At 41.4% G+C, this 22,429-nt stretch overlaps 6 protein-coding genes across 7 annotated transcripts; 5 read left to right on the top strand and 1 right to left on the bottom strand.

The window, feature by feature from the left end:
• The first annotated feature begins 37 nt into the window (after positions 1-37).
• Positions 38-996, top strand: Pen-2 (presenilin enhancer). Its single transcript, XM_070674750.1, has 3 exons — positions 38-367; positions 516-620; positions 690-996. The coding sequence occupies exons 1-3, from the start codon at positions 307-309 to the stop codon at positions 827-829; spliced, it is 306 nt and encodes a 101-aa protein (XP_070530851.1). The 5' UTR covers positions 38-306; the 3' UTR covers positions 830-996.
• Positions 890-4,527, bottom strand: Mfs16 (major facilitator superfamily transporter 16). Of its 2 annotated transcripts, XM_070674414.1 has the most exons (10): positions 4,387-4,527; positions 3,631-4,321; positions 3,467-3,545; positions 3,267-3,402; positions 2,796-3,158; positions 2,437-2,487; positions 2,037-2,238; positions 1,822-1,970; positions 1,434-1,736; positions 890-1,361 (listed from the first exon to the last, which is right to left on the bottom strand). In XM_070674414.1, exons 2-10 carry the CDS (start codon positions 3,905-3,907, stop codon positions 1,293-1,295), a joined length of 1,629 nt encoding a protein of 542 aa, XP_070530515.1. In that variant the 5' UTR covers positions 3,908-4,321; positions 4,387-4,527; the 3' UTR covers positions 890-1,292. The 2 variants fall into 2 exon arrangements, with proteins under 2 accessions (XP_070530515.1, XP_070530524.1); XM_070674423.1 differs by lacking the exon at positions 2,437-2,487.
• Positions 4,490-5,358, top strand: LOC139113535 (EKC/KEOPS complex subunit LAGE3-like). Its single transcript, XM_070674763.1, has 4 exons — positions 4,490-4,622; positions 4,862-4,924; positions 5,010-5,138; positions 5,216-5,358. The coding sequence occupies exons 2-4, from the start codon at positions 4,908-4,910 to the stop codon at positions 5,340-5,342; spliced, it is 273 nt and encodes a 90-aa protein (XP_070530864.1). The 5' UTR covers positions 4,490-4,622; positions 4,862-4,907; the 3' UTR covers positions 5,343-5,358.
• Positions 5,359-5,410: 52 nt separating this feature from the next.
• Pig-p (phosphatidylinositol glycan anchor biosynthesis class P) lies at positions 5,411-5,950 on the top strand. Its single transcript, XM_070674741.1, has one exon. The coding sequence runs from the start codon at positions 5,411-5,413 to the stop codon at positions 5,798-5,800; it is 390 nt and encodes a 129-aa protein (XP_070530842.1). The 3' UTR covers positions 5,801-5,950.
• LOC139113410 (methylenetetrahydrofolate reductase (NADPH)) lies at positions 5,708-8,232 on the top strand. The gene is made up of 6 exons (XM_070674576.1): positions 5,708-5,847; positions 6,073-6,346; positions 6,519-6,745; positions 6,950-7,110; positions 7,205-7,524; positions 7,600-8,232. Exons 2-6 carry the CDS (start codon positions 6,135-6,137, stop codon positions 7,661-7,663), a joined length of 984 nt encoding a protein of 327 aa, XP_070530677.1. The 5' UTR covers positions 5,708-5,847; positions 6,073-6,134; the 3' UTR covers positions 7,664-8,232.
• Positions 8,094-22,139, top strand: Kdn (citrate synthase). Its single transcript, XM_070674493.1, has 4 exons — positions 8,094-8,232; positions 17,936-18,091; positions 18,865-19,788; positions 20,084-22,139. The coding sequence occupies exons 1-4, from the start codon at positions 8,188-8,190 to the stop codon at positions 20,348-20,350; spliced, it is 1,392 nt and encodes a 463-aa protein (XP_070530594.1). The 5' UTR covers positions 8,094-8,187; the 3' UTR covers positions 20,351-22,139.
• The last annotated feature ends 290 nt before the right edge of the window (positions 22,140-22,429 follow it).

The raw sequence follows: 22,429 nt of genomic DNA, 5'->3' as shown, positions 1-22,429 counted from the left end.
CGACGCGTCGAGGCGCCAGGACAGCCGAGCGCGTCGTCTGCGGCGCCATCTTGGGGCCGCGACGGTACGCCACCGCGACTCGCGTGGCACCCTTCCTTTTTTCCTCCTTTCTTTTCGTTTTCTTGTTATTTTGCAACTCGCTCGCATTTAATCGCGACCGTGACAATTGCTCCGCGTCGACCGTCCGTGCGCGCCTCAATGCCGATCGCGACCTGGGTCGCGCGGCCGTGATAGCTGGGACGCGGAGCGTCCCTTTCGATCGACACCGATAACCGAGGACAGGTTAGCCGTTCCACCGTCGTCGCGATGGATTTGTCAAAGGTGCCAAATGAGAAGAAGCTGCACCTCTGCAAGTGGTACTTTCGCGGTAAGTCGCAACGCGATAATTACGTTTATCAATCATTTTCGCCGAAACCTAAACACACATATTTATATTAAAACATAGAAGGCACATTTAGAGAAGATAGAGAACAAAATCATGTCACTTGCTGATTCTCAATGTTTCTTTGTTGCAGCTGGTTTTGCGCTATTGCCATTCCTGTGGGCTGTGAACGCGGTTTGGTTCTCGAAAGAGGCTTTCGTAGCACCACCCTATGAGGAACAGAAGCAGATTAAGAAATGTCGGTATCCATTGATTTATTTCCCTGCGTCTAATTTGCTCTTTTTCTAATGTTCTTTATTTCTTTCAGATGTGATTTTCTCTGCCATTGGCGCAATCTTGTGGACAATTGCCTTGGTGGGTTGGATAATCATCTTTCAAACCCAAAGAGCCGCTTGGGGTGACTTCGCCGATTCTATTAGTTACATAATTCCTACTGGCATTCCTTGAGTTTAATATTTCATATCGGCATGCAATAATATGTTGAAGAAAAATGTGCACATCGATCAATTGTATATTAAACTTTGTATCATATTTATTGTAATATAATTATATTTATGTGTTCAAGGTAATTATCTGATGTTTAACGTATGTAATAAAAAAATAACATTTTTTTACATTTTGCAGTTTTTTACAGTTTAAAAATATTCATTGCATTTTTACAGTTTAAAAATATTCATCTCGACAATTATTTTAAAAAATAGTAGCAATATTATTTCTTTCTCGTTTAAAAATTATGCATATCACAAAAAATACTGTTCAAAATACACGGTTTACGTATATTTCATTTAATAGACTGAATATTTATTCAGAAACACTTTTTTGCAACGAGATACGATCAAAATTATAAGTACGCAAGTTCAGCGAAATGTCACATACCTGCGTATCTTAGCGATACCTATGTATTTTGTTTTTATATTTGTATAACTCTTCGTCTCTGTATAAATAATTTGATGTCCTTAAAAACTAATCTGGATAGAAGCTGAAACAATGTAACGGTATGTTTTACTTGTAATAATATCATTTCTAGATCGACAAATAATTTGAGACTTACGAGTAAGGCAAGTAAGTCCGCGCACATGAGCATATAAAACACATGGTGCCATCCGCCCCATCGGGACACCAAACCCGCTAGCAACGGACCAACTGCAGCACCGATACTACCAGTTCCATCGATGATAGCAGTCACTGTAGCCAAGGCCTTTGAATTTTCTCCTAAACTGGAATGAGTTCCCAGTTCGGCCGACACAGCGGTCGTTATCAATGCATAAGGACCGTTCACTAATAGCCCGCCTACTAACAGTAATATTATATTGACAGTCAGTCCAGTATTCACAAAGTAGTCGTACATATATAACTGAAACATACAAAATACATTTTTAATAAGATGCACACGTTCAAATTTATACTACGTATTGCCGCATGAAAAGTACAATGCTCACCGCGGGGAATGCAAGTCCCAGCATCGCGGCACATGTTAACGCGCTCATACCGCTATAATCTGAGAGAACTCCGGCTGCAATAGCGCCTACTATACCGCCTACATCAAACACAGTCGACAAATTCGCGCTCTGAGTCGCGTTGTACGTAGCTGTAAGAAATATTTATTAAAACTCTAAAATAAAAGTGCATTGCTAATAAAAAATTCAATACCAACTTCGAGCTTTAATATATCGTGGTAACCAGAAAAGGAATGTATAGCTAACGAGCTTAGCGAAAAACAGCGACAAAGAATACTCTATGACGCCCGGTATCTTTAAAGCTCCTATGAAGCCAATCGCATTGTTGCGAGGAATATCTTGACTATTTCGAGGTCCAGACAGCATCGGACTGGTTTCAGATCTCCCACTTGCCGTAACCTTTTAAACATAAATATATGAAATATTAATTATTACAGAAAAGAGAGGAAAGAAATTTCATTAGTAAAACTTCTGACTCGAAGGAGTTATGAATGATTAATATCCACGTGATACACAGAGAGATTACTTGTTGCAATAAATTAGTTACATTTGAAAGCGTAATAGAAGCGTCAAGTATACAAGAGGGCATGCACTTACATCGGCAAGTTGTTCACGGTGGACACAGCGATACGTGACAGGTACAGTTTGCTAAGTACAATGGATGTTTTATTTATTACGGAAGTAAAAACTAAAACCACTAAAAATAATTTAATAGTTTATCCGAGCTCTAACATTATTGAGGTGAGAACTTAATTAAAAGAAACAAGATTAAAATCGTCAAAAAAATGTTAAGTACAAATCATGCCTACAATTTAATTACGAGCTATCACATGCTGTTACATGCATTATTTGGCAAACTGTGTTACGCAAAGTTTTATTTTAAAACACCTATTACGCTAGTACTAATATTTGCTAAATAAAAAAAGTGCAAAGAATACTAGTAATAGAGAACTTACGTCATTTATACTACGAGATTCGTAACCTACGTCAGTCGTGTCATCGTCCGAGCTATTTCCTACATCAATTTTCCGATATGCAAGGGTAGCAGGTGGACCGTATCCAATGTCGACAGGGCTCGGTATTAAAAACAGGAATATAATAAATCCCATCGCTCCCATTATCACTCCAGGCACTATGAAGCTCAGGCTCCAATCGGAACCAACGTACGCTGCGGCAATTAAACTGCCTAATATATTTCCTATGGACGTATGAGAGTTCCATATTCCGAAAATCAAGCCGCGCTTGCCTCTTCCGAACCAATTTCCCACGACAGTCACCACACCCGGCCATCCAGAGGTTTGAAAAATTCCGCCTAACGCCTGGAAAAAAAAAAAAAAAAGAGAGAGAGAGAGAGAGAGAGAGAGAAACAAATATATATAAAAAAACGTCTACGTTAATGTAACATTTTATAACTGATCGATATTTACCTGTACGAAAATAAAGTACCACAGATTGTGAATATTGTACGGTTTAGCTATTCCGAACAAGTAGCACGATATGCCTGACGCGAGCATACCAATGGAAAGGAAGTATCTTAAATTTACTCTTTCTGCTATGAATCCGCTGTAGAAAAAAAAGATTATAAATTGAATTTTTATAATAATATAAATACAATAAAAATATCTACCTAAAAAACATAGCAGCCGCATATGCGAACAAGAACGCAGAATCAAGTGTGCCGAGTAACGTTGTTGCAGCTTTGGTGTCTGTAAAAATATATATACAGCACAGAACGTTAACACATACTAAAATAGATGTTTTTTTTTTGCCCATAGCTTTGTTTCTTCTTACCGAATGGAGCCCAATCACACCAGGTGTCTCGATTAGTGTCGTTTACAATAATATCCGGAGGTATCGGCAAACTGCTGCAGTTGAGGCTCAGGACGTTCTTCACCACAGATATCGGTTTGCGAGTCAAGTGATAACAAGTGTACGCTAGATAAGTAAGCGCCAGTATACTTCCTTGGTGCCAAGCCATCCAATTAACGCGACGATGGTCGCAGGAGCCGTTGCATATGCATCTTGCGCACTGCAGCCCCCACGGCAGATCTCTTCCTGACCCGCTCATATTCAATACTTTCCTTCACGTGTACAACAAGCAATACTTCCTATTCATCAAGCGAATATCGAAGCTCTGCCCTCGAAAACGACGAAGCGACGGTACTTGGTACTTTTCTATTCTTTGGTCACAGCTTTCTCTTTACGCAGGTAATATCAAATACTTTCCTATCACTCGTCGTAATATCCGACATATATAAAAATGCAACTGTACTTAAATAATATAATCGAGGTAACAATTAACTAAATACAATTACATAAATACTTCTTTGTGCGACCTTTTGTTAAATGACTCTCGTGCCGCGTTACTGTCGCGACATTTAGCATAGTAACGAACATTCGTTCGTGGTCGCTCGGTGACAGAGTCCTCAGTTAAAGCCTAAACTAAATTCGTTGGTAAATAAACGCAGCTGTCAGTCGTAACCTAAAAAGCAGAGCGAGCGTCAGTAAAAGATCTGTACGGTGGATGACAAGCTTGGTGAAACCTACTTTAATTAATGGTGATATTGGAAGTAAATCAAGATCCTCGGTAAATGCAATTCTCCTCCTAGTCTTTCTTTCTTCTCCTTTGTCTTAAAAGTCCAATGTTTACTTGTGCGAGGCCGCGAAGATGGTCGTTGCAACGTCAGCAGCAGCCTGAAGCCTGAAGTTTATCACAAACGCAGTCAGAAACGCCCCACACATACAGACACTCCTACGTCTGACGAGAGCGAACGTTCATCGCGGTATGACTAATTGATAATAATTGCAACGTTTTGAATTGAAAGGCGCATTATTAGTTTTTGTCCCTGAACAGCGCGACCGCCACGTTAAATAATCGCGTCGCGTTGCGATCGCGTTAATAATCGTCATTTGAGGTTATCTCACGCCGACGGTGTTCTCGCCAAGAAAAATCAGACGCTTTTCGCATAGATATTTAATGTATCCTTCGCACATGTTCATATCGCTCGATTTATGATTGCAGATTAGAGAGAGAGAGTTCAATTTGAAAGACACTGACGCAGAATGCTATGAGCGACCTCAAAGTGTATCCTTGTTTTTACAAATTATTTGCTCGCAATTAGGCTCGCAGTTCCTTCGGCTGTCTTTTAGAAACCTTAACATTTACACAGAGATCTGTCCGTGCCTTTTCCAAGCGCCAGAGAAGCTGAAGTCGCGTATCAGGTGCTTAGAGTTGATAAGGAACCATCGAGAAGCGAAATCGCAAAGAAGCTCGCATTGAATGACAATCTTCTGGAAGTGTAAGTAAAAAAAAATGTATTAAGTCTACTTGTACGTTTCTTTATTAACGTTCGTTATTTTTTTTTTTTTTTTGCAGGTCGTTCAGTGGTAAGGAGGCGAGAAAAATACGCGTAGCCCTCACGTCGTTCTTTGATCATCTACTATTGGTAACGGAAACAATTGACCAGTTTGGACCACCAGTGCCAGAATACACTCATTATTAAACCGATATTTTCTTTTTTGCCGATTGTATATGTTTACTATATCGTTGGATTAAGAATATACGCGTGCCATGGAGCATACTCCCGCGCCTTATGGTCCCAGGGCAGTGTACGGATACGCTATGTACATTGGATCAAACATGCTCTTCCTATTGTACGCGATATGGGCGATAATACCGGACGAAGTACTACACGATTATTTGGGCCTGAAGTACTGGCCATCCAAGTATTGGGCAATCGCAATCCCAATATGGGCGCTCACCGCTCTAGCTACATTTGCATTTTTAATTTATCCGTCTATTAACATGCTGATAACTCCGGATATCGATGACATTCGAACCATTACAGATAAATACACTTTGCCAAAAGCTGAAACCGTTCCAGGCGGAATACCGGCTGTTTCCGACATACCGATTACAGAAGTTTGCCGAAAGTTATATTTGAGGAAAAATAATTCATAATTGTTTGGTGTAACAAACACATAATTTATTCTTTTTTTTGTGTTGAGGTAGGTGCACAATTTATTGAGTATGATATTTGAAGAAAAAAAAGAAATTGAAAAGCGCGCATATATATTTTGTATATTATTAATAAATGTGTATACAAGTATATTGATCGATTAATCGAAGATTTTTTTATTGTTATATGTATATCTAACATTGCACAATTATTACATTGTACTTGCATCATATGTAAGATATCTCTATACTATATGTTACATAATTCGGCACAGGCTGTTAGTATGGTCCGTGGAATGAAAGAATCAACATTCTAATTCACGATTATTGCTGCGAGATGAGAGACTTAATTCTCGAGGACACGTGCGAAAAGAGTGACGCTGATAAAAATGACAAGGACGATCCTTCCACGTGCGACTTTCACACTAAAAATCTACCCAAGACGATCGTGGATCTACGGCAATTATTAAGTAATAAAATTAGCGAGAACGAGATGTTTTATAGTTTCGAAATTGTTTCCACGAAGAAGCCCAAAACATTTTACCAAAGGTCTGTACAACATTGTATAACTTGGCTAAATTAAAAAACAAAAAAGAATTACTCTTTTGTTTTTAAAAAAATGATATAAGAGGAAAAACGAGACTGCTCTTTTTTTTTTTAATATGTATGCACTTATAAATAATTGTATGAAATATATATTTATGTATAATGTGGATATTAGGCTTCTTCTAGATATGGAAAAGTATTCGCCTCTCTTTTATGCATTAACGTGGCACAACGAAGAAGCTTCTAACGACGATAGTTATCTGCCGTTAGATTTGGTGGAAAGTTTTCCGTCCAATACTCTTTTACACTTGGCGGCTAAGGATTTAAAACGCGACGAAGTCGCTCGTATTTTGAAAAAGGCCTTTGCTCTTGGAATAATTAACATATTTGCGTTGCGTGGAGGTAATTAATTGTTAACTCAAGAGTGACTTTCTGACTGAACTCTAATCCTTTTTTATTTTTATCGAGCTGTTATCAGAACCGGGGAATTAAATTCACGATAAATCTGTCTTTGGAAAAATTCGAGTTTATCAATTTCTCTAAGTATTTTATCGATATAATAAAGTATACGCATAATAGTTGCAGCGAATATATTACAAATTGCAGATTCATCGTCCGGGAACGGCGACTTCGAGCACGCGGCGGATCTGGTTGCTTTTATCAGGGAACAATTCGGCAATAAGTTTTGTATATGCGTGGCAGGCTATCCACAAACGCATCCAGAGTCGCCCTCCAAGTATCTGGATTTATATTATCTAAAAGCAAAAGTAATGATCGACGATTTCTTAATTGCGATACAATATAACGCGGGCACGTTTTATTGAACAAAAGATAACGATCTTAATTGTAAAATATTTTTAGGTAGATGCGGGAGCGGATTTTATCATAACGCAAATATGTTTTGAGTCACGAATTTTGATAGACTTCGTGAAAGACTGTCGGGAAATCGGGATTCAAGTCCCGATTATACCCGGAATTCTCGCGCCAACGAGTTACTTCTGCCTGGAGAAAATGACGAACACATGCGGGCTCGACGTGCCGGTTACAATTAAAAACGATTTAGCCGGAATGAAAGACGACAAAGCGGTAAGAAAATATTCAAGCGACCTAGTCGCGCGGATAATTGCAGACGTGACTGAAAGCGGAGCTACACGTGGTTTTCATCTATTCACGCTAAACAGGTAAGTACATATGTAACAGAGCTTTCCAACCAGACCAACGTTGTGTTTAAAACATATTTTTCTTTAAATTTATAGATTATCGGTAGTAGCAGAGATATGTAAACGAGTGGAACAACTCAGAAACGTGGAAAGCTCTTAAGCGAAAGCCCAAGCTTTGTTCTGGAGCCCAAAAAAATCGAGTATCAAACAAAAAAAAAAAAGTAAATGCAATTTTTTTTTTTAATACAAAATAAATGATATAATCGACTGGTCGTAAAGTCGATCCGAGTCTTTTATTTTAATTATTATTAATCATAATTATTTGCTGCGTTATTCAGCGTTTTTGTATATTAGTGTCATCTTGATCTTCAGGTCGGTAGACCATATTTTACGTTCGCATAAAATAGTGAAATTTACTCGGAGTTCTCGCGCGCTTACATCCGCCTTGACCGCTCTAAAGCACGTCGTGGTCAAGGCGCTCACGGCGCATGCTCGCGCGGCGTGCGCCGCGCAACTTGCGCGGCGCAACGGCGAAAGTGGTAGTGGAGGGTAACGGGGGCCGGTCGAGTGTGTCGGGGTGCCGCAGCCACCGCGTGGCCGGTCGATCAGTCAGGCAGTCGAATCGAGTCGGTCAGTTTGAGGATACGGGACGCCCAACACAGGAAGCCGATCCAAGGATAAGGAATGGCGCTATTCCGCTTCACCCCGAAACGCTGCCTCGACGTTCAGGTAAGTCGCCTTCTCTTTTCTCATTCTCGCTTTCTCGTTCTCTCCCTCCCCCCCTTCTCGTGGCGCCGGGGGTTTCGCGCCGTTCTCGCGACACCTTTCGAACCCCCCCGTCCGTCGATTGTTCCTTCGGCGAGCGTTCGAAAATTCGAAAGCCCGTCCGTGAATCCAGCGTGCCGTGAAGACGCCTCTACTCGGGGCGGATTCGCCGATCGGCAAGTGGTTTTTCTGTCTGTCGCGAGATGAGCCTGGCTCGGCCGCGATGGTTCTATCGACCCGGCTTCGACACGGCGGGGCTCTTCCGTCCAGTGGAGAAACGCGCGGGGTAGGTTTTCAGGTTTTTCGTTAAAAAATTTCCTTCAAGAAACGATCGAGTCCATTTTTTTCCCCCCTTCGGCCGAGCGTCCTCCGGCTCGGAAACGAGCCGCACGGGCCATTTTCGGAAAACAGATTTCCGCGTGCACGTATGCACGCGCGCGCGTCCGTATGCGTGAGAGTTCCGTTCGCGAGTATGAGTGGTCCCTTCTATGTAACGTGCAGGACGTCGAGGCCGTTTGCAAATGTGTACGTTGGGCCGTAGCCTCGTAGCGTGCGCGTTGGGATTCCTCATTGTGAAATCGTAGACCTTTCGTTTTTGACGGCGGGGGAGATGGGGGAAAGGACAGCCATGGCCAGCGCGTATGCGATGTAACCTTGTCGGAGCAGGTATCGTTAGTTCATATCATAGATATCAATAACGAGAAACGCAATTCTTAGAAGCACAGCCGAGCGATTAGAACGAGGTTGATTCGTCTCGCGTATTCATTTATATTTATCTATTCTTCGCCTTTTTTTTCTTTCCTCGTTCGCGAGTCGCGAATCGCGATTGAGAAACTTCCTTTTTCCGCCGGTGGAGAGGAACGGTGGTCGATGCGGGATCGATCGAGGGCTCCCCGACATTGAACCCTCGGAGCGTGCTACAGACGGCTGCATGAGGGGCTATCCCCTGCACCTTTTATACATTTAATTCAATCGATCCGCGGCCACGCGCCTCTGCAAAGTGCACGCCGTTGCGCCCGACGGCCGTGTGCACCCTGAGCCGCGTTATCGGCGCACCGGAAATACCCAGAGACCGACTCGGGGTCTTCCTGGAACGCTGGACTGCCTCGCGTGCACGAATCCACGACGAGCAAAGAATGAAAGGGAACGCGAAAGAGTTGAATTCGCGCGTGGCAGGCTTATTTAGGTCAATAAAAAAAGAAAGAAAAAAAAATAATACGAGGAGGAAGTAGTCGAGTCAATGATGTCTCCTCTAGTGACGTCATATACTCTTTTTTTCTCTAATTAACGCGACGCGGAATTCCACGATTCAGTAGGAAACCGACCGCCTTTGTGAGATCGGGAGTACCCAATCTAGTCTTTTTTTCCTCTTCTTGTTTTTTGCCCTTCCTTTCTTTCACGTGGTCGAAGCTCGGCGCTTCTGATCTCATCTGCGTGGGAAATCGCGTTTATTTTATTTGATTTTTTTTTTCTCTCTAAGCCCGATTACGCAACGCGCGTCGACGCATTCTTATCACGTCCGCACGTATGCACGTTCAAAATCTGCTCGCGTCGCGTGACTTCGCGAAATCAAGTCTACGCGAGGCGGAGTCGAATGTAACCTACGAAAAACGTACTCGCGTTACATTTGCGTCATTGAAAAGAGCGTATCACTGCGCCTAGAATTTCTTTTTGCGGGAGGTTTTTCTTTTTTCCACTTTACTACGAGCTTCTTTAGAAATGCGAAAGAAGAAAAAGAAAATGATACTAGAATCGCAACCGCGAGCCGAGCGTGTTGCGACACGTTTAGAACAAAAGGCGCTCATGCTTGAAGCAACGACTTATTGTAATCGAGTTAGGATCTTATGCTCGATTCGACGTGGATTATTTTTTTTTATTTTATTTTAATCAAGTATATTTTAATTTAATTTAATGATTAAAAAACAGTTGAAGCCTCTGGCTACTAGTTCTCAAATATTTAAGCTTTTAATATGCGTAATGAGATGACGTAACGATTGCGCGGATTACTTCGATTTCCTTGAGAGACAGGGTTTATGTTTTTCCGCTTGCCCGTAACGAGAAAATAATATATCCCAAAGCGTTGCACAACGCCGCGTGCACGTGCACGCGCGCGGAGCGGATTTTTCGTGCGCGCACGTGGCGCGCAGAAAAGAACGCGTTGCTCGAGACGGGGGCGGCGGTTGCCCTTTTTATCTCGCAGAAATGCTCGTCACGCAGTTTCGCAAGACGCCGGACTAGACTAATTTTAGCGGCCGATTTTCGAGGCCGACCAGAAAAAAAAAAGAAAGAAAGAAAGAATGAAATACACCCGCCGCGATTCGCATCGCGGCCGTAACCCGCATCTGGGTTCTAACTGGGTCAAGTTGTCGCCTCGTTGACCGTCATATTATACCGAGGATCGATCGGAAATCTCTATATTTAAGATAGGCCCGGGCTTACGTCACTGCTCGAGATTCTGTACCGCACGCGCCTCGAATAATCCCGCAATTTTGTGAACGTCGTCGAGAAGAAATTAATTTCTTTTTTTTTTTTTGTCTTTCTTTCTTTTTTTTTTTCTTAATGATAGGTTCAGGTGGTGTCGGAATTCTGTAGGTCGTAATATTTATCAATGAGTAATAATGAAAGAGATTAACAAGGAATTAATAAGACCCCGAAGGCACCTAAAGTGAATTTATTATGCCGACTCTTGGCTCGACGTAATTTTCTTGCACCACAACTTCGTACGCGCATCTTTACCTGTTACCTAATACGCGATGATGTACGGATAGCCGTCGCGTAACAAACTATTTCAGGGACAATTCTTTCATTTCAAGCCCAAACGCGTCGTTTATTATTGGATTCTTGACCTGACCTCGTGTCAATGCATGCCTCGCTGTCATCGTCCATTCTGTAGAAATATGACTTATTTTTTTTCTTCGAATTTTTATTGCACACTCAAATTGTAACTATTTTATTTTATTTTATTTTATTTTTTTGTTACAAAGCACTTTGTCGTAAAAATTTCAACGGTAATTTGATGACGAGATAGCTCGGGTAGCATTTTGAAATTAGCATAAATACGATAATGCTGTTTTGAACAGCTTCAGTTATGTCACGATGTTAAAATTAAATCTTGCAGAAACGGAGAGAGAGAGAGAGAAATGTTTATTTCGTACGCAGCTTAATTTATCCTTAGTTCTGTATAAAAATTATATTAATTAGTCGATCGATATTTCAATATTGTTTACCACAAATAATTTTGGAAAATCTTGAAGAGCTTAATCTTACCTCGCGTAACGCAAATATCAATTCAGAGATAACAAAAGACGTTATCTCATTTCGGTTATTAAGGGCACGGTTAAATATTGACGCATATGTTCTCAGCCAACGAGTGCTCCGTAATTTACTGCCTTTCTGCAATAAAAATTCCGTTTATTTTCGCGTACTTACGACAGCGAGCCGGTCAAAATTATTTTACTCCGCGATGACGCTGTGAAAGAAAATTAAATAATAAAATTTATACAAGTGATCGAAACGATAGATTAAATTCCATTTTATCACGTCGCTTTTTATTCGTTATTACTCATTCGGAATTTTAACAACCAGTCGAGTTCAAGATACATGAAACTTACATGCTTTTGAATTTCTCACAAGCTGAATTTTTTTAAATGCACAACATGTAGGTGCGAAATTTTCGATTTAAAGACTCGTCGAGCGGCTTAGTTTTAGCGGCATTTAATTATGTGCCACGTGAAGATTGTCAGTGCCCTTCACAACGGATCGATTACATAATTGGTGATAACGAGCGCCGTTATCACATCTGGCGACATGATTTGCCATCAATTAATCAAACGTTCGCGCACCTTGATCTTATTAAAGCTGACTACCGTAATTCACAAAATCCAATAAATCTTATTTTTTTATGGAACTTAGCGAGCGATATGTAGACTCAAACTTCTTTAAAGCTCTCGTTCTAACTTCATCCCGCGAAAGTAAAAGTGTTTCACGTTACAAGGATATTTCTACATAGAGCAACACCCCCTTAGCTATTTTATTACAGACGTTATTCTTTTAATAACCGTTCACTTAGATACGCGCGTACAAGTAGCACGAGATTAACGTCTTCCAGTTTTATTTTCGTATGTAGGACGTTGAAACGAACGAGTAAATTTACAGTGACGTAACTGTGCGTGCGGACAATTCTTTTTAAGATCAAACGAGGCTCAAGCTAGATTTCTGCAATCATATAATAACTTGTTGAGAACTTTTATTGCCTCGTCGCTCTTGGAACACAGTTCAAATAATAAAAAAAAAGAAATAATAAAAGTTCTATTGAGTATAACGAACTGTCGACAACTCGAAGCAAGAGACTCGCGGGAAGAGAGAAAAAAAAAATTTTTTTTCTCATTCACATAGCGCGAAAGAATTGCTGGAGCTCTACTGAATTATAAAACGCGTTGCAAGATTGAGACATTTCGTTTGAGCCTTTAAATCTTCCTCCAGAGTTCTTTCTCTCGGCTTTCGTCCACGGTTAATTGACGGCAAATTTTTCTTTGCCTTGAAATTTTTTAATACGAAGTAAACGGGGAAGTTTCGCGCCATTTAACGTGGATTCGTACGGAGAGCTCGAGCTTGAATAAGGTCTACGACCTTCGCTGGCAAACCGGTTGAGGTTCCCTCCGGTGTTCGATTTTTATTCTAATTGTTTTTTATTTTATTTTTTTTTTTTTTGTACGAAACTGTGGCGTAACAAGCTGGACGTTATTACAGAGGCTTGTTTCCAAAGTTCGCACCGGAGATGTAACATAGTTATCATTTACGCATTCGCAAACGTAGGACTTAGACGCGATATATTTTCCTTGACGTACCAGCTGCTTTTTTACAGGCATTGTAACGTCGTTCTTTGATCATTAACGTGGAACCTTCGCCACGCAGGAAGGTGTGTTTATCAGTAACGCGTAATGTATGCTGATGCATGCTAATTTCCGCGATTTCTGTGAACGCGACGTGTCACAATCGCGGTGTATTCCTTTCTCGGCCGACCTCGAGAAAGCGAGTTAATATTCCGTGACGAAAGGGTTTTACGAGGAGGGGAAAACGGTGCAATCGTGTCAGTCGGATAAACAGGGCGAGTCGCGTATAGCTTTCATGAAGAATGCAGCGCGCGCGATAGAAGTAGATTGCTCCCGAAATAGCGTTCCCGCGAATGATGTATTGATTTTCTTTGAGGATAACGTTTGTCCATTAAAGCAAATGTTCGGGTTTTTTTTCCCCCTACCGATTTTACCATAATTGAGCCGACAGTTGCCGTTTCGAGTACGCTTTCGATCGGACGAGCCACAGACGCGGTTTTCTACGTCTACCCGAAGTCATCAATAAAGATATCACAGAGCAAACGATAACCGACACCGCGGAAATAAAAGATAAATTAATATCTCTAATAATATAAAACGTCTATCACAGGAATTATACCCCGATTTTTCGCAGCCGGAGAACCTTTCTCGAAATCAAATGCCCCAGAAAACAAAACTGCACGAGCTTCATGATAATTTAAATAATTTCGCGCGACTTAACGAGCCCGCGGTATCTTAGATTTAATTTAATTACGCGTTCAGGAAAACCGAGCGGTCCTCTTATCCATTCTCCTGTTTATTCTCCCGTCTATTCTCGTTGGAATTAAATTACGTTAGAATATCGAAAATCGAGAGCGCTGAATGTTGCTTTTGTCTAAGCGAAGCGGACTTCTCTCGGTCCCGTTCCACGACAATTGAATTTTTACGATCGGAAGTGGTTATGCGCGCGAAAGGAGATAATCACGGATGTGAGCGTGCGAGTCACGGTACAAAGTGACGGACTGTGTGGTGACGTCAAATGTTTTAATGCATCGGAGGCGCGTATCACATGCGAGAACGATAATCCCGTTCATCTCGGGTGGGCGCCGGCCGAGCCATCGGCGACTAAGGTATCTATTGTACTCGGACGTTGTCATCGGCTCGTAATCGTCGACAGTAGACGTGATCGATGCGTTTGTTGACCTGATATAAGCGAGGAGACCCCGGGGGCTATCTCTATTATGTCTCCGTTACCCGACGTGCGTTTTTCTAGAAAACGCGAATTCCCTTTTCGCGTCCCGTGATTCTCCCTCGTCGAGGAAACGCGTCACGGGATCGAATGGAACGCTCGATGAAATATATTACTTTGTGCGAGATACGATTTTTCCGCCGCGCGCCGATAGCGGTCGAACACGAGAGTGTCGCGGAGTCTCCTTATCGTTCGTCTTCCGGGCGACGCGAATGAGGTCGACGCTTATTACACAATCCGTATGTGATCGCGAGGCACGATTTAATCTGCCGAAAAGGACAAGAGAGCCTCGATGTTCAAATTTTAATCGTCACTCGCGCGCGATCAGCTGTCCTCTATATTTTATTAGCCTACCAGTGAAATACATTAGTGATATTTCGGCTCCGCGTTCCGCTAGTTTTTTTCTTTTTCTTTTTATTTTTTTTAAATTCAGAATCACGTCGTGTCGCGTGTGAAATAAATCTTCTTTCACACGCTTGCAATCTGTTATTGAAAATCGAACCGTGTGGCATTTTGATACGCGAGAATAAGTCCGCGACTATTATCTCTTGCTCGATAAACATCGATATCGTTATGTATCTCTCGCAGTTTCAACCTGATATCGGATCTTCGGCTCAATTTCATTTTAGATCCCCGCGGACGCGTTGCACTAGCTCTCTTAATGCGATTGCCTTCAATTGTTTCATCACGGAGGAGGGGGAGGGGATTGAGTGGGTTAAATGCATATTTCAAAGGGTTAATTATATTTGCCGCACACGCGAGTGACCCCACGAAGGCCGAGTGTCTTCCGACCGATCAACGTCCCGTCTAAGAATTATTTGCAATCGAATAGGAAGTCAAGCTGATAATATTTCTGACATCGGAGTCATCGCTCACAGACAGCCGGGATCGTTAATTAAAGATCGCTGCGATTACGGTTGATTAATCTCGCCGCGGATTATCGCGAACGATAAAAATTATCATTGTTATTGTTATTCATCTCCAGAATATCACCTTTCCATTTCCATTCGAGCCTAATCTTTATTTTAAAAATGATAAATCGATAACTTCTGCTAAATCTTCGAGAATACAAAAAATTATTTTATTTTTTTTTTTTTTACAGAATAGATTATGACTTTTCCGACACTTTGACGTCGCTCTTATCACGCGCGGCGGTAGCTCTCGAATCACACGTCGAATCGACGGACGTCTCCTTTTATTTTTAGCCGTGCGATTGGCTCGCTGCCGGAATTTCGCGTTCTAACAATGCTCGGCCGCAAAATATTACCGCCGGCCTCCTGTTCGTGCCCCCCTTCTACGAGGGGTCACTCCCGAAGGAAATTCAATCGATTAGATATCGAAATGCAGCGCGAAAGTGTCGGCCGTCCTCGTTCTAGACGGAGTTCGGCGCGGATATTATCTCTCGTATGCTGGTCACGTAGCGCGAATGTCTCGTCGAAAGGACACCGCTCGTGTGCCTCTTATGCAAGGGTCAGGGTCGCCGATGGGTTGCACTCGTAAGCGTATGCGAATTGCCTCGGCGTAATCGCCGTTGCCACGCGTTTACGTAAAAAAATCGCCTGCCGCGTTATCAGGCGCGGCGATAAGCCAGGGCGACGAGAAAAACGATCTTTGAACCGAGCCTCGTTCTCCGAGACTTACAATTAAAGGTGCGAGCGCACCTCTCTCGTTTCTGCTCCCGCTTACAATTAAACGCAAATTTGAAAATACCTTTCGGCAGGGAATAATTAAGTCGGTCGGTTTTCTATCGGGAAGTTTTCAGGTTTAGTTAGATAATTAATTAATTAATATTGACCGGACGGCTAAATTCCGGTGTGTCCACGCTACCGTTACGTCGTCTCTTTCTCTTTAGTCTGCTCTTCACCTTCGTGTCGTATTTCCCGCAAATTTGCATTTCCGAACATTCCTGCAAGCGACTCGAGTCGCTTCTGAACGGCAAACACTTTGTTAATGCCTTCTGTCTTATCAATAACTTTTGCTGAATAATACTGTGTCGAGTAGTTGTTTTAAAATAATAATTTTGAACGAGCGATAGGAAATTATTGATAAAAGGCCAATTTATGCCTCCGTTGGAATTTGCCGTAGAAAAAAAAAAAAACTACATTTTAACAATCTTTATAGACTTTTAGTAGAGCAGTTTAATTCCCAAAGTCATACCACCACGTCGCGCCACTTTGATAAGTGACTTGAGGATAATCGAGGACACAAAAGTAATTACAAATCATCGAGATCACGTTTAATAATTCCCCGCGTATTAACTTCGATTATTAAAAAAATATATAAAACTAATAATTAAACCGACGGGAGCCTATCGATAAGAATACCCGAGTTCGTCGCCGGCTATTCCGAGCACCTTGACATTTTTGTTTTAACTCGACGCCTCACCTCGACTTAATTACTCGCGAAGGTGCCGCGTCACCTGTTCACGCACACATCCGCGAATAGAAGTCCGGTCACGTTGCCGTGAAGAGGAGCCGCTTCTTTCCGGCTGCAGCGCGTCTGGCGCTGCGGAAGATAAAAGCCGGCTCCAGATAGAAGCGATCACGCGACTTTCGCTTCGCCCGAGAATGACGAGAAAAAAAGAGAAATAAAATAAAATAAAAAAGAGAAAAAGGAAGAATGAGGCAATCTCTGGTCACCGACGAACGTGCCGTAAATCACGATGCCCGCCAGTGTCCACGGCATCTGCGCGCTCGTGCTTTCCCGCATTCTGCGATTGCGTTGATAACGCAGCCGATCTCTCCCACCTTGCCCCGCGAGATATTTCCGTCGCGCCTCGCTTATCGTTCGTCCCCAATTCTTAATTTAATTTTATTTTACTTTTTTTTTCTCGCCTTCATTATCGCGAGAGCTCCTGCCAATTTGTACGCACTGCGATCATCGCAAAGCCCTCGGCCTGCCCTCGCCCATGCGTATTACAAGCCGCTGGTTTTTCGACCCCGAAATTCGGTCAGGCTCTCGAACTGCGGTTGACGCGTTATCGTTAAAAGATATAACGAATGGCTTAATTATCACTCGCAGAAAGAGATTTTATTCCGCGGATAAAAAAGCCGTCCACGTTTCCGCGAACGGCAATCATCTGTTTGACAATGACCTCGAATATCGAGACCTTGTGATCTCATTCTTATCTGACGCTCTTTTTCATGACGGTAATGCGTGTCTAGATGTGAGACGATTATACGTCTTTTTCTCTCTCTTTCTCTCTCGTTTTTTTTTTCCTTTGTCGCATTAAAGCTGACTATGAGTTAAAGCGGACGAGAACGCTCGTGCTCAGAATCTGTTTTCTGGCGTTGTATTAGAATTATAATTTACCGGTGCGAATCGGTCGACCCGGCAAGGACTCGCACACGCGCCGATTGATAGCGCTGTTGTTAACGAATTGTCGTTTTTACGTAATCTACGTGTCTCTTCTACCGTGACGATTCTCTGCACGATGCGTGCCTCCACACCTTAATGTCTTGGTAGAAAAAAAAAAAAAAAAAAAAAAAAAACCGGCAAATAACTAACGTTTCGAGTCCAACTGCCTTGTCTTATTTTTCTCTTATTCTTATTACATTTAATATATGTTCATGTCTTATTATAATTAATACAGAATTTTTATTTTCAGAAAATAACGTCGACGGTATTCGTAAGGCAGCTCACTGACGCGTCCACGGATCTCAAGAAAGTCCTCGCCGACAGGATCCCGAGAGAGCAGGAACGAGTCAAAGCCTTTCGCAGGGATCATGGATCTACCAAAGTTGGAGAAGTCACTGTCGACATGGTACGCATTTTCTCGTATTAACGAGCTAATTATATTATTATTTATTACACCCGCTCAGTCTTCGTTATTTCAATTATTTGCAAACCCGGCCGAAAAAGAGACTCGTTCTTTAATTAACTTTGAAACTTGTTTCGATTTTTTTTTTTAATTAATTTCTTTTAGGCCGCTGCGAAAAGATATGTGTGATAAAACCCATGTGTTAGCTATGTGATCGCGATAATTGCAAGGCGCTGACAGTTTCTAATCGTCACATGCGAGGAAATAAGCGGGAAAATATATTTTATGTTATTTTTATTTTTTTTTTTCTCTTACTAGCTATCAACCGAATGCAGCGCGTGACGATTAATCGTTATCAAACGAGCCACCAGCTCGCATGTGACGATCTCGTTTGTCTTACATGAAGACCTCATTCGTCACTCTCTGTGTGTCCGTTTTCACTCATTATCGAGCACTGCGCGATTAATTAATATGCTAATTGTCAGAATGTTGACGATATCTTTTAAATATGAATTAGACAAAATATTATTAGGGCTAATAAATAAATAGGAAATTAGCGGTTTGCGAATAAGATTATCGAGAAATTTATACACTGACATAGGATATTAATATAAATTTTTACAACTGTGTGCATTTAAATTAATTTTTCGGTGTATTAGCGTAATTGAAATTAATTAGAGTGAGTTAAAGGTCTTAAAGGACGAGAGAGTGTAATTGAAATTAATTTATTTTTATTTTTTTTACTAATATACCTTTTCTTTTTTTTTTTAACGCAGATGTATGGCGGCATGCGTGGCATTAAGGGCCTCGTGTGGGAGCCGTCGGTGCTGGATCCGGAAGAAGGTATTCGTTTCCGCGGCAAGTCGATCCCCGAGTGCCAAAAACTCCTGCCGAAGGCGGCCGGTGGCGCCGAACCGCTTCCGGAGGGTCTCTTCTGGCTGCTGATCACCGGGGACGTGCCCACGGACGCGCAAGTCAAGGCCATCTCGCAGGAATGGGCATCTAGGAGTTCATTGCCTGAGCACGTGGTCAAGGCTCTCAACAACTTTCCCAATTTTATTCATCCAATGACGCAGTTCTCCGCGGCAATCACGTTGCTGAACAGCGAGAGCGCATTCGTTAAGGCATACACCAAGGGTGTGCACAAGAGCAAGTACTGGGAAAGCGTATACGAGGACTCGATGAATCTGATCGCCAAGCTGCCAGTGGTGGCCGCCACCATTTATCGCAACATCTACAAGGGCGGAAAGGGCTTGGGATCCGTCGACGCCGGCAAGGACTGGTCCTGGAACTTCGCCAACATGCTCGGCTATGACAATCCGCAATTCATCGAGCTGATGCGCCTCTACCTGACGATCCATTCAGACCACGAGGGCGGCAACGTGTCCGCTCACACCACTCACTTGGTAGGATCCGCTTTGTCAGATCCGTATCTGTCATTTGCTGCCGGCATGAACGGCTTAGCCGGGCCGTTGCACGGTTTGGCTAATCAGGAAGTGCTGGTGTGGCTGGAGAAGTTGCGCGGTCAAGTCGGCGACAGTCCGAGCGATGACAAACTCAAGGAATTCATCTGGAATACGTTAAAGAGCGGTCAGGTCGTGCCTGGTTACGGACACGCCGTTCTCAGGAAGACCGATCCAAGGTACACCTGTCAGAGAGAGTTTGCGCTGAAACACTTGCCGGACGATCCATTGTTCAAGGTAAGTTACTTGAAATAGGAAATTATTATTAATTTATTACATATAATAAATATAATAAAATAATTTGTTAATTTACTTTTCTAAATATTAAAAAATATTTCTACGACGATTGAAACAAAATTAAATTTAATATATTCTCTTCAGAATATTTAACTCTTTTTGTAATACAACCATATTTTATCTTTTTATTTGTAATTTAATTAGCATTATTCTGATTTAATTCTTAATTAAATTAACATCAAATTTTAATGTTAATATTAATGTCTTTTTTTTTGTTTTTTTTCTTTCACTATAGCTTGTTGCGCAAGTGTATAAAGTGGTGCCGCCAATCTTGCTGGAGACTGGCAAGGTTAAAAACCCGTGGCCGAACGTGGATGCGCACTCAGGCGTTTTGCTGCAATACTACGGCATGAAGGAGATGAACTATTACACGGTCCTGTTTGGCGTATCGCGCGCGTTAGGCGTGCTTGCCTCCCTTGTTTGGGATCGCGCTTTAGGATTACCTATCGAAAGGCCTAAATCCCTTAGCACCGATCTTCTCATGAAAGCTGTTAAAGCTTAAAAAAAGATCGTTATTCATTGGATCGACGATCAATTGTCAGCGTCACCTCGAAATTATCCCCGATCTCGAGCTTGAGCATCGACCGGAAACTTTGATAGGATATCATTTTGATATCAACTTCGAGGCACCTCAATGAGCTCGCGCCTTATCGAGCAAACGAAAGTGCGAATGGGAGAGAGTGAAAGAGCGAGAGCATAAGAGAGAGCGAAAGAAACACAAGGCATAGTAGGTATTAAACACGACAAATAATTATGTCTAATAATGTATTATCTAAATGTAGAATTATTAAGAGCAAGCACATCAATGTTCCGCGCTAACGGAGCGGAGTTTGCGTTAAGTCTCTTTCTGTAATCGATATTTTTAAATATCAGTGACGAAAAACAGGCATATAAATTACACAGAAACACGTTGATTAATAATTATTTAAACATATAATTGATTTACTATAGTGTGATTAATGTGATTGTTTTAAAAGTAATTCTTAAGAAGTATCAATTGCAGAAACGGACTTAAATGGGATGTTTTCGCAACGTAGCTGCTTGTATAAGTGGAAACGTAGATTGGTCCAATAGTAAAAAAAACTGCCAAAATTGCGAGAAGACCCGAGGTAGCGCAAAAGTTCAAGGGCAACTTTTAGACGTTTAAGTATTACAAGTTTTAAACGTTTTTAAATGTCTAAAAGATGTCTTATGAAACTTATTATTTATAGAAAGACAAGATGAAGGAACGTTCGTAAGAAATAGATAAGGCATTATTGTAAATAAAGTTATCGCTCAACACGAAGCATCATAGTGACTACCGTTACAAATTTAAGAGCAACGTGTTTAAAAATCTATGACGATAGTCAATGTGTTAGCTCGGCGACATAAAGGCAGTGAAAAATAGCGAGTCGAAACTTAGATTTATCGTGTAAAAGAACATGGACATTCGGGAAACATTGAGGAGTCTAAAAGATGATAGTTTTAATTCGGGTTGAATGTCATTCCGACGACTTTTCGGTATTTCATTTTTGCGCTGTCCGAAATATGCGACGGACGTTACCGTACATTAGAAACCGTGAATACGGTTGTCTTGCCTCATTACATGAAAAGTGCACTGCCCGAATGATCAGATAGGTACACAGATTTTCTTTTTTCAATCCGGCGAATTTTTTCGAAAATTTATCAGTAGATTTTTTAGCAGTGGAAATGATATCAACCTTTGAAGGATAGATTTTCAAGGCAATAGTCGGCTACGGAATTTGCCGAAAGGCAAACGTGCCAATTAGCTCAGATATAGATCTCCCGGCCGTTAGCTTACTATCCCACCTTCCTCAGGAAGTTTATTCTGATTATTTTAGAATGGCAAAAAAAAAAGAAAAAAATAAAACAGAATAAAAAAAACCATATTGCTATATGCGAGTTACAGTAGTTGCAAAATACTTAACAGCGAGCAGTGATTCAGAGAATAATCAAGCAGACTTAAAAATAGCGTTTGTAGTTTCACCGAACCGACCGACATGCTGTTCAGTTGCATTGCGCGGTAAGAATAAAATTACCACGATTCAGTGCAAAACTGAGGATCAGGGTCAGTGGTGGACCCACTGTTATCAGAATGAATGAGTGTGTGCATACATTATTTATAACGAATATAAAAATAAATAGATCAAAAGGTAAATGGCTGATAGATTTTCCTTTTCTCGAGAGATTTGGAATTTACAAAACGATAGAAGCTCGATGAGTTATTACAAATTTTAATACCGAATGTGAACTATTCTTAATCTGAAGACAATAAAAACTTATTATATGCACCTCTTAGTGAAATGCAAATCGGAGAGAACTTGTGCGAGAATAAAATAAAATTATTTTCGTAGGGGAAAGGAAAGAAAGGAAAAAAAGATAGAACGGATCCATATATATCTTATCGATAGAAACTGATTTTTTAATTTATTTGACATCCCATACTTTTAGACTTCGTTTCAATAAAGTCATACAGGGAACTTCCCTGGCTTATACTATACAATTATATTAGATAAAGATTAATAAATCAAAATTGATTCGAGTTTTAATCATTAATTCAATAGATTCGATAGATCGGGTT

Source organism: Cardiocondyla obscurior, linkage group LG01 (genome assembly GCF_019399895.1).
Source record: "Cardiocondyla obscurior isolate alpha-2009 linkage group LG01, Cobs3.1, whole genome shotgun sequence".
Taxonomy (NCBI): Eukaryota; Metazoa; Arthropoda; class Insecta; order Hymenoptera; family Formicidae; genus Cardiocondyla; species Cardiocondyla obscurior.
Note: the sequence above shows the minus strand (reverse complement) of the source record. Positions and strands in the feature narration are given on the sequence as shown.

Coding starts and splice junctions, on each gene's coding strand:
- LOC139113535 (XM_070674763.1), top strand. Junction 5,139..5,215: donor AATGACAATCTTCTGGAAGT/GTAAGTAAAAAA, acceptor TTTTTTTTGCAG/GTCGTTCAGTGGTAAGGAGG.
- Pig-p (XM_070674741.1), top strand. CDS start 5,411: ATGGAGCATACTCCCGCGCCTTATGGTCCCAGGGCAGTGTACGGATAC.
- Kdn (XM_070674493.1), top strand. CDS start 8,188: ATGGCGCTATTCCGCTTCACCCCGAAACGCTGCCTCGACGTTCAG. Junction 18,092..18,864: donor GAGAAGTCACTGTCGACATG/GTACGCATTTTC, acceptor TTTTTAACGCAG/ATGTATGGCGGCATGCGTGG. Junction 19,789..20,083: donor CGGACGATCCATTGTTCAAG/GTAAGTTACTTG, acceptor CTTTCACTATAG/CTTGTTGCGCAAGTGTATAA.
- Mfs16 (XM_070674414.1), bottom strand. CDS start 3,907: ATGAGCGGGTCAGGAAGAGATCTGCCGTGGGGGCTGCAGTGCGCAAGA. Junction 3,159..3,266: donor GGTACTTTATTTTCGTACAG/GTAAATATCGAT, acceptor TTTTTTTTCCAG/GCGTTAGGCGGAATTTTTCA. Junction 1,362..1,433: donor CGGACTTACTTGCCTTACTC/GTAAGTCTCAAA, acceptor ACATTGTTTCAG/CTTCTATCCAGATTAGTTTT.
- LOC139113410 (XM_070674576.1), top strand. CDS start 6,135: ATGAGAGACTTAATTCTCGAGGACACGTGCGAAAAGAGTGACGCTGAT. Junction 7,111..7,204: donor TATATTATCTAAAAGCAAAA/GTAATGATCGAC, acceptor AAATATTTTTAG/GTAGATGCGGGAGCGGATTT. Junction 7,525..7,599: donor CATCTATTCACGCTAAACAG/GTAAGTACATAT, acceptor TTAAATTTATAG/ATTATCGGTAGTAGCAGAGA.
- Pen-2 (XM_070674750.1), top strand. CDS start 307: ATGGATTTGTCAAAGGTGCCAAATGAGAAGAAGCTGCACCTCTGCAAG. Junction 368..515: donor CTGCAAGTGGTACTTTCGCG/GTAAGTCGCAAC, acceptor TCTTTGTTGCAG/CTGGTTTTGCGCTATTGCCA. Junction 621..689: donor ACAGAAGCAGATTAAGAAAT/GTCGGTATCCAT, acceptor TATTTCTTTCAG/ATGTGATTTTCTCTGCCATT.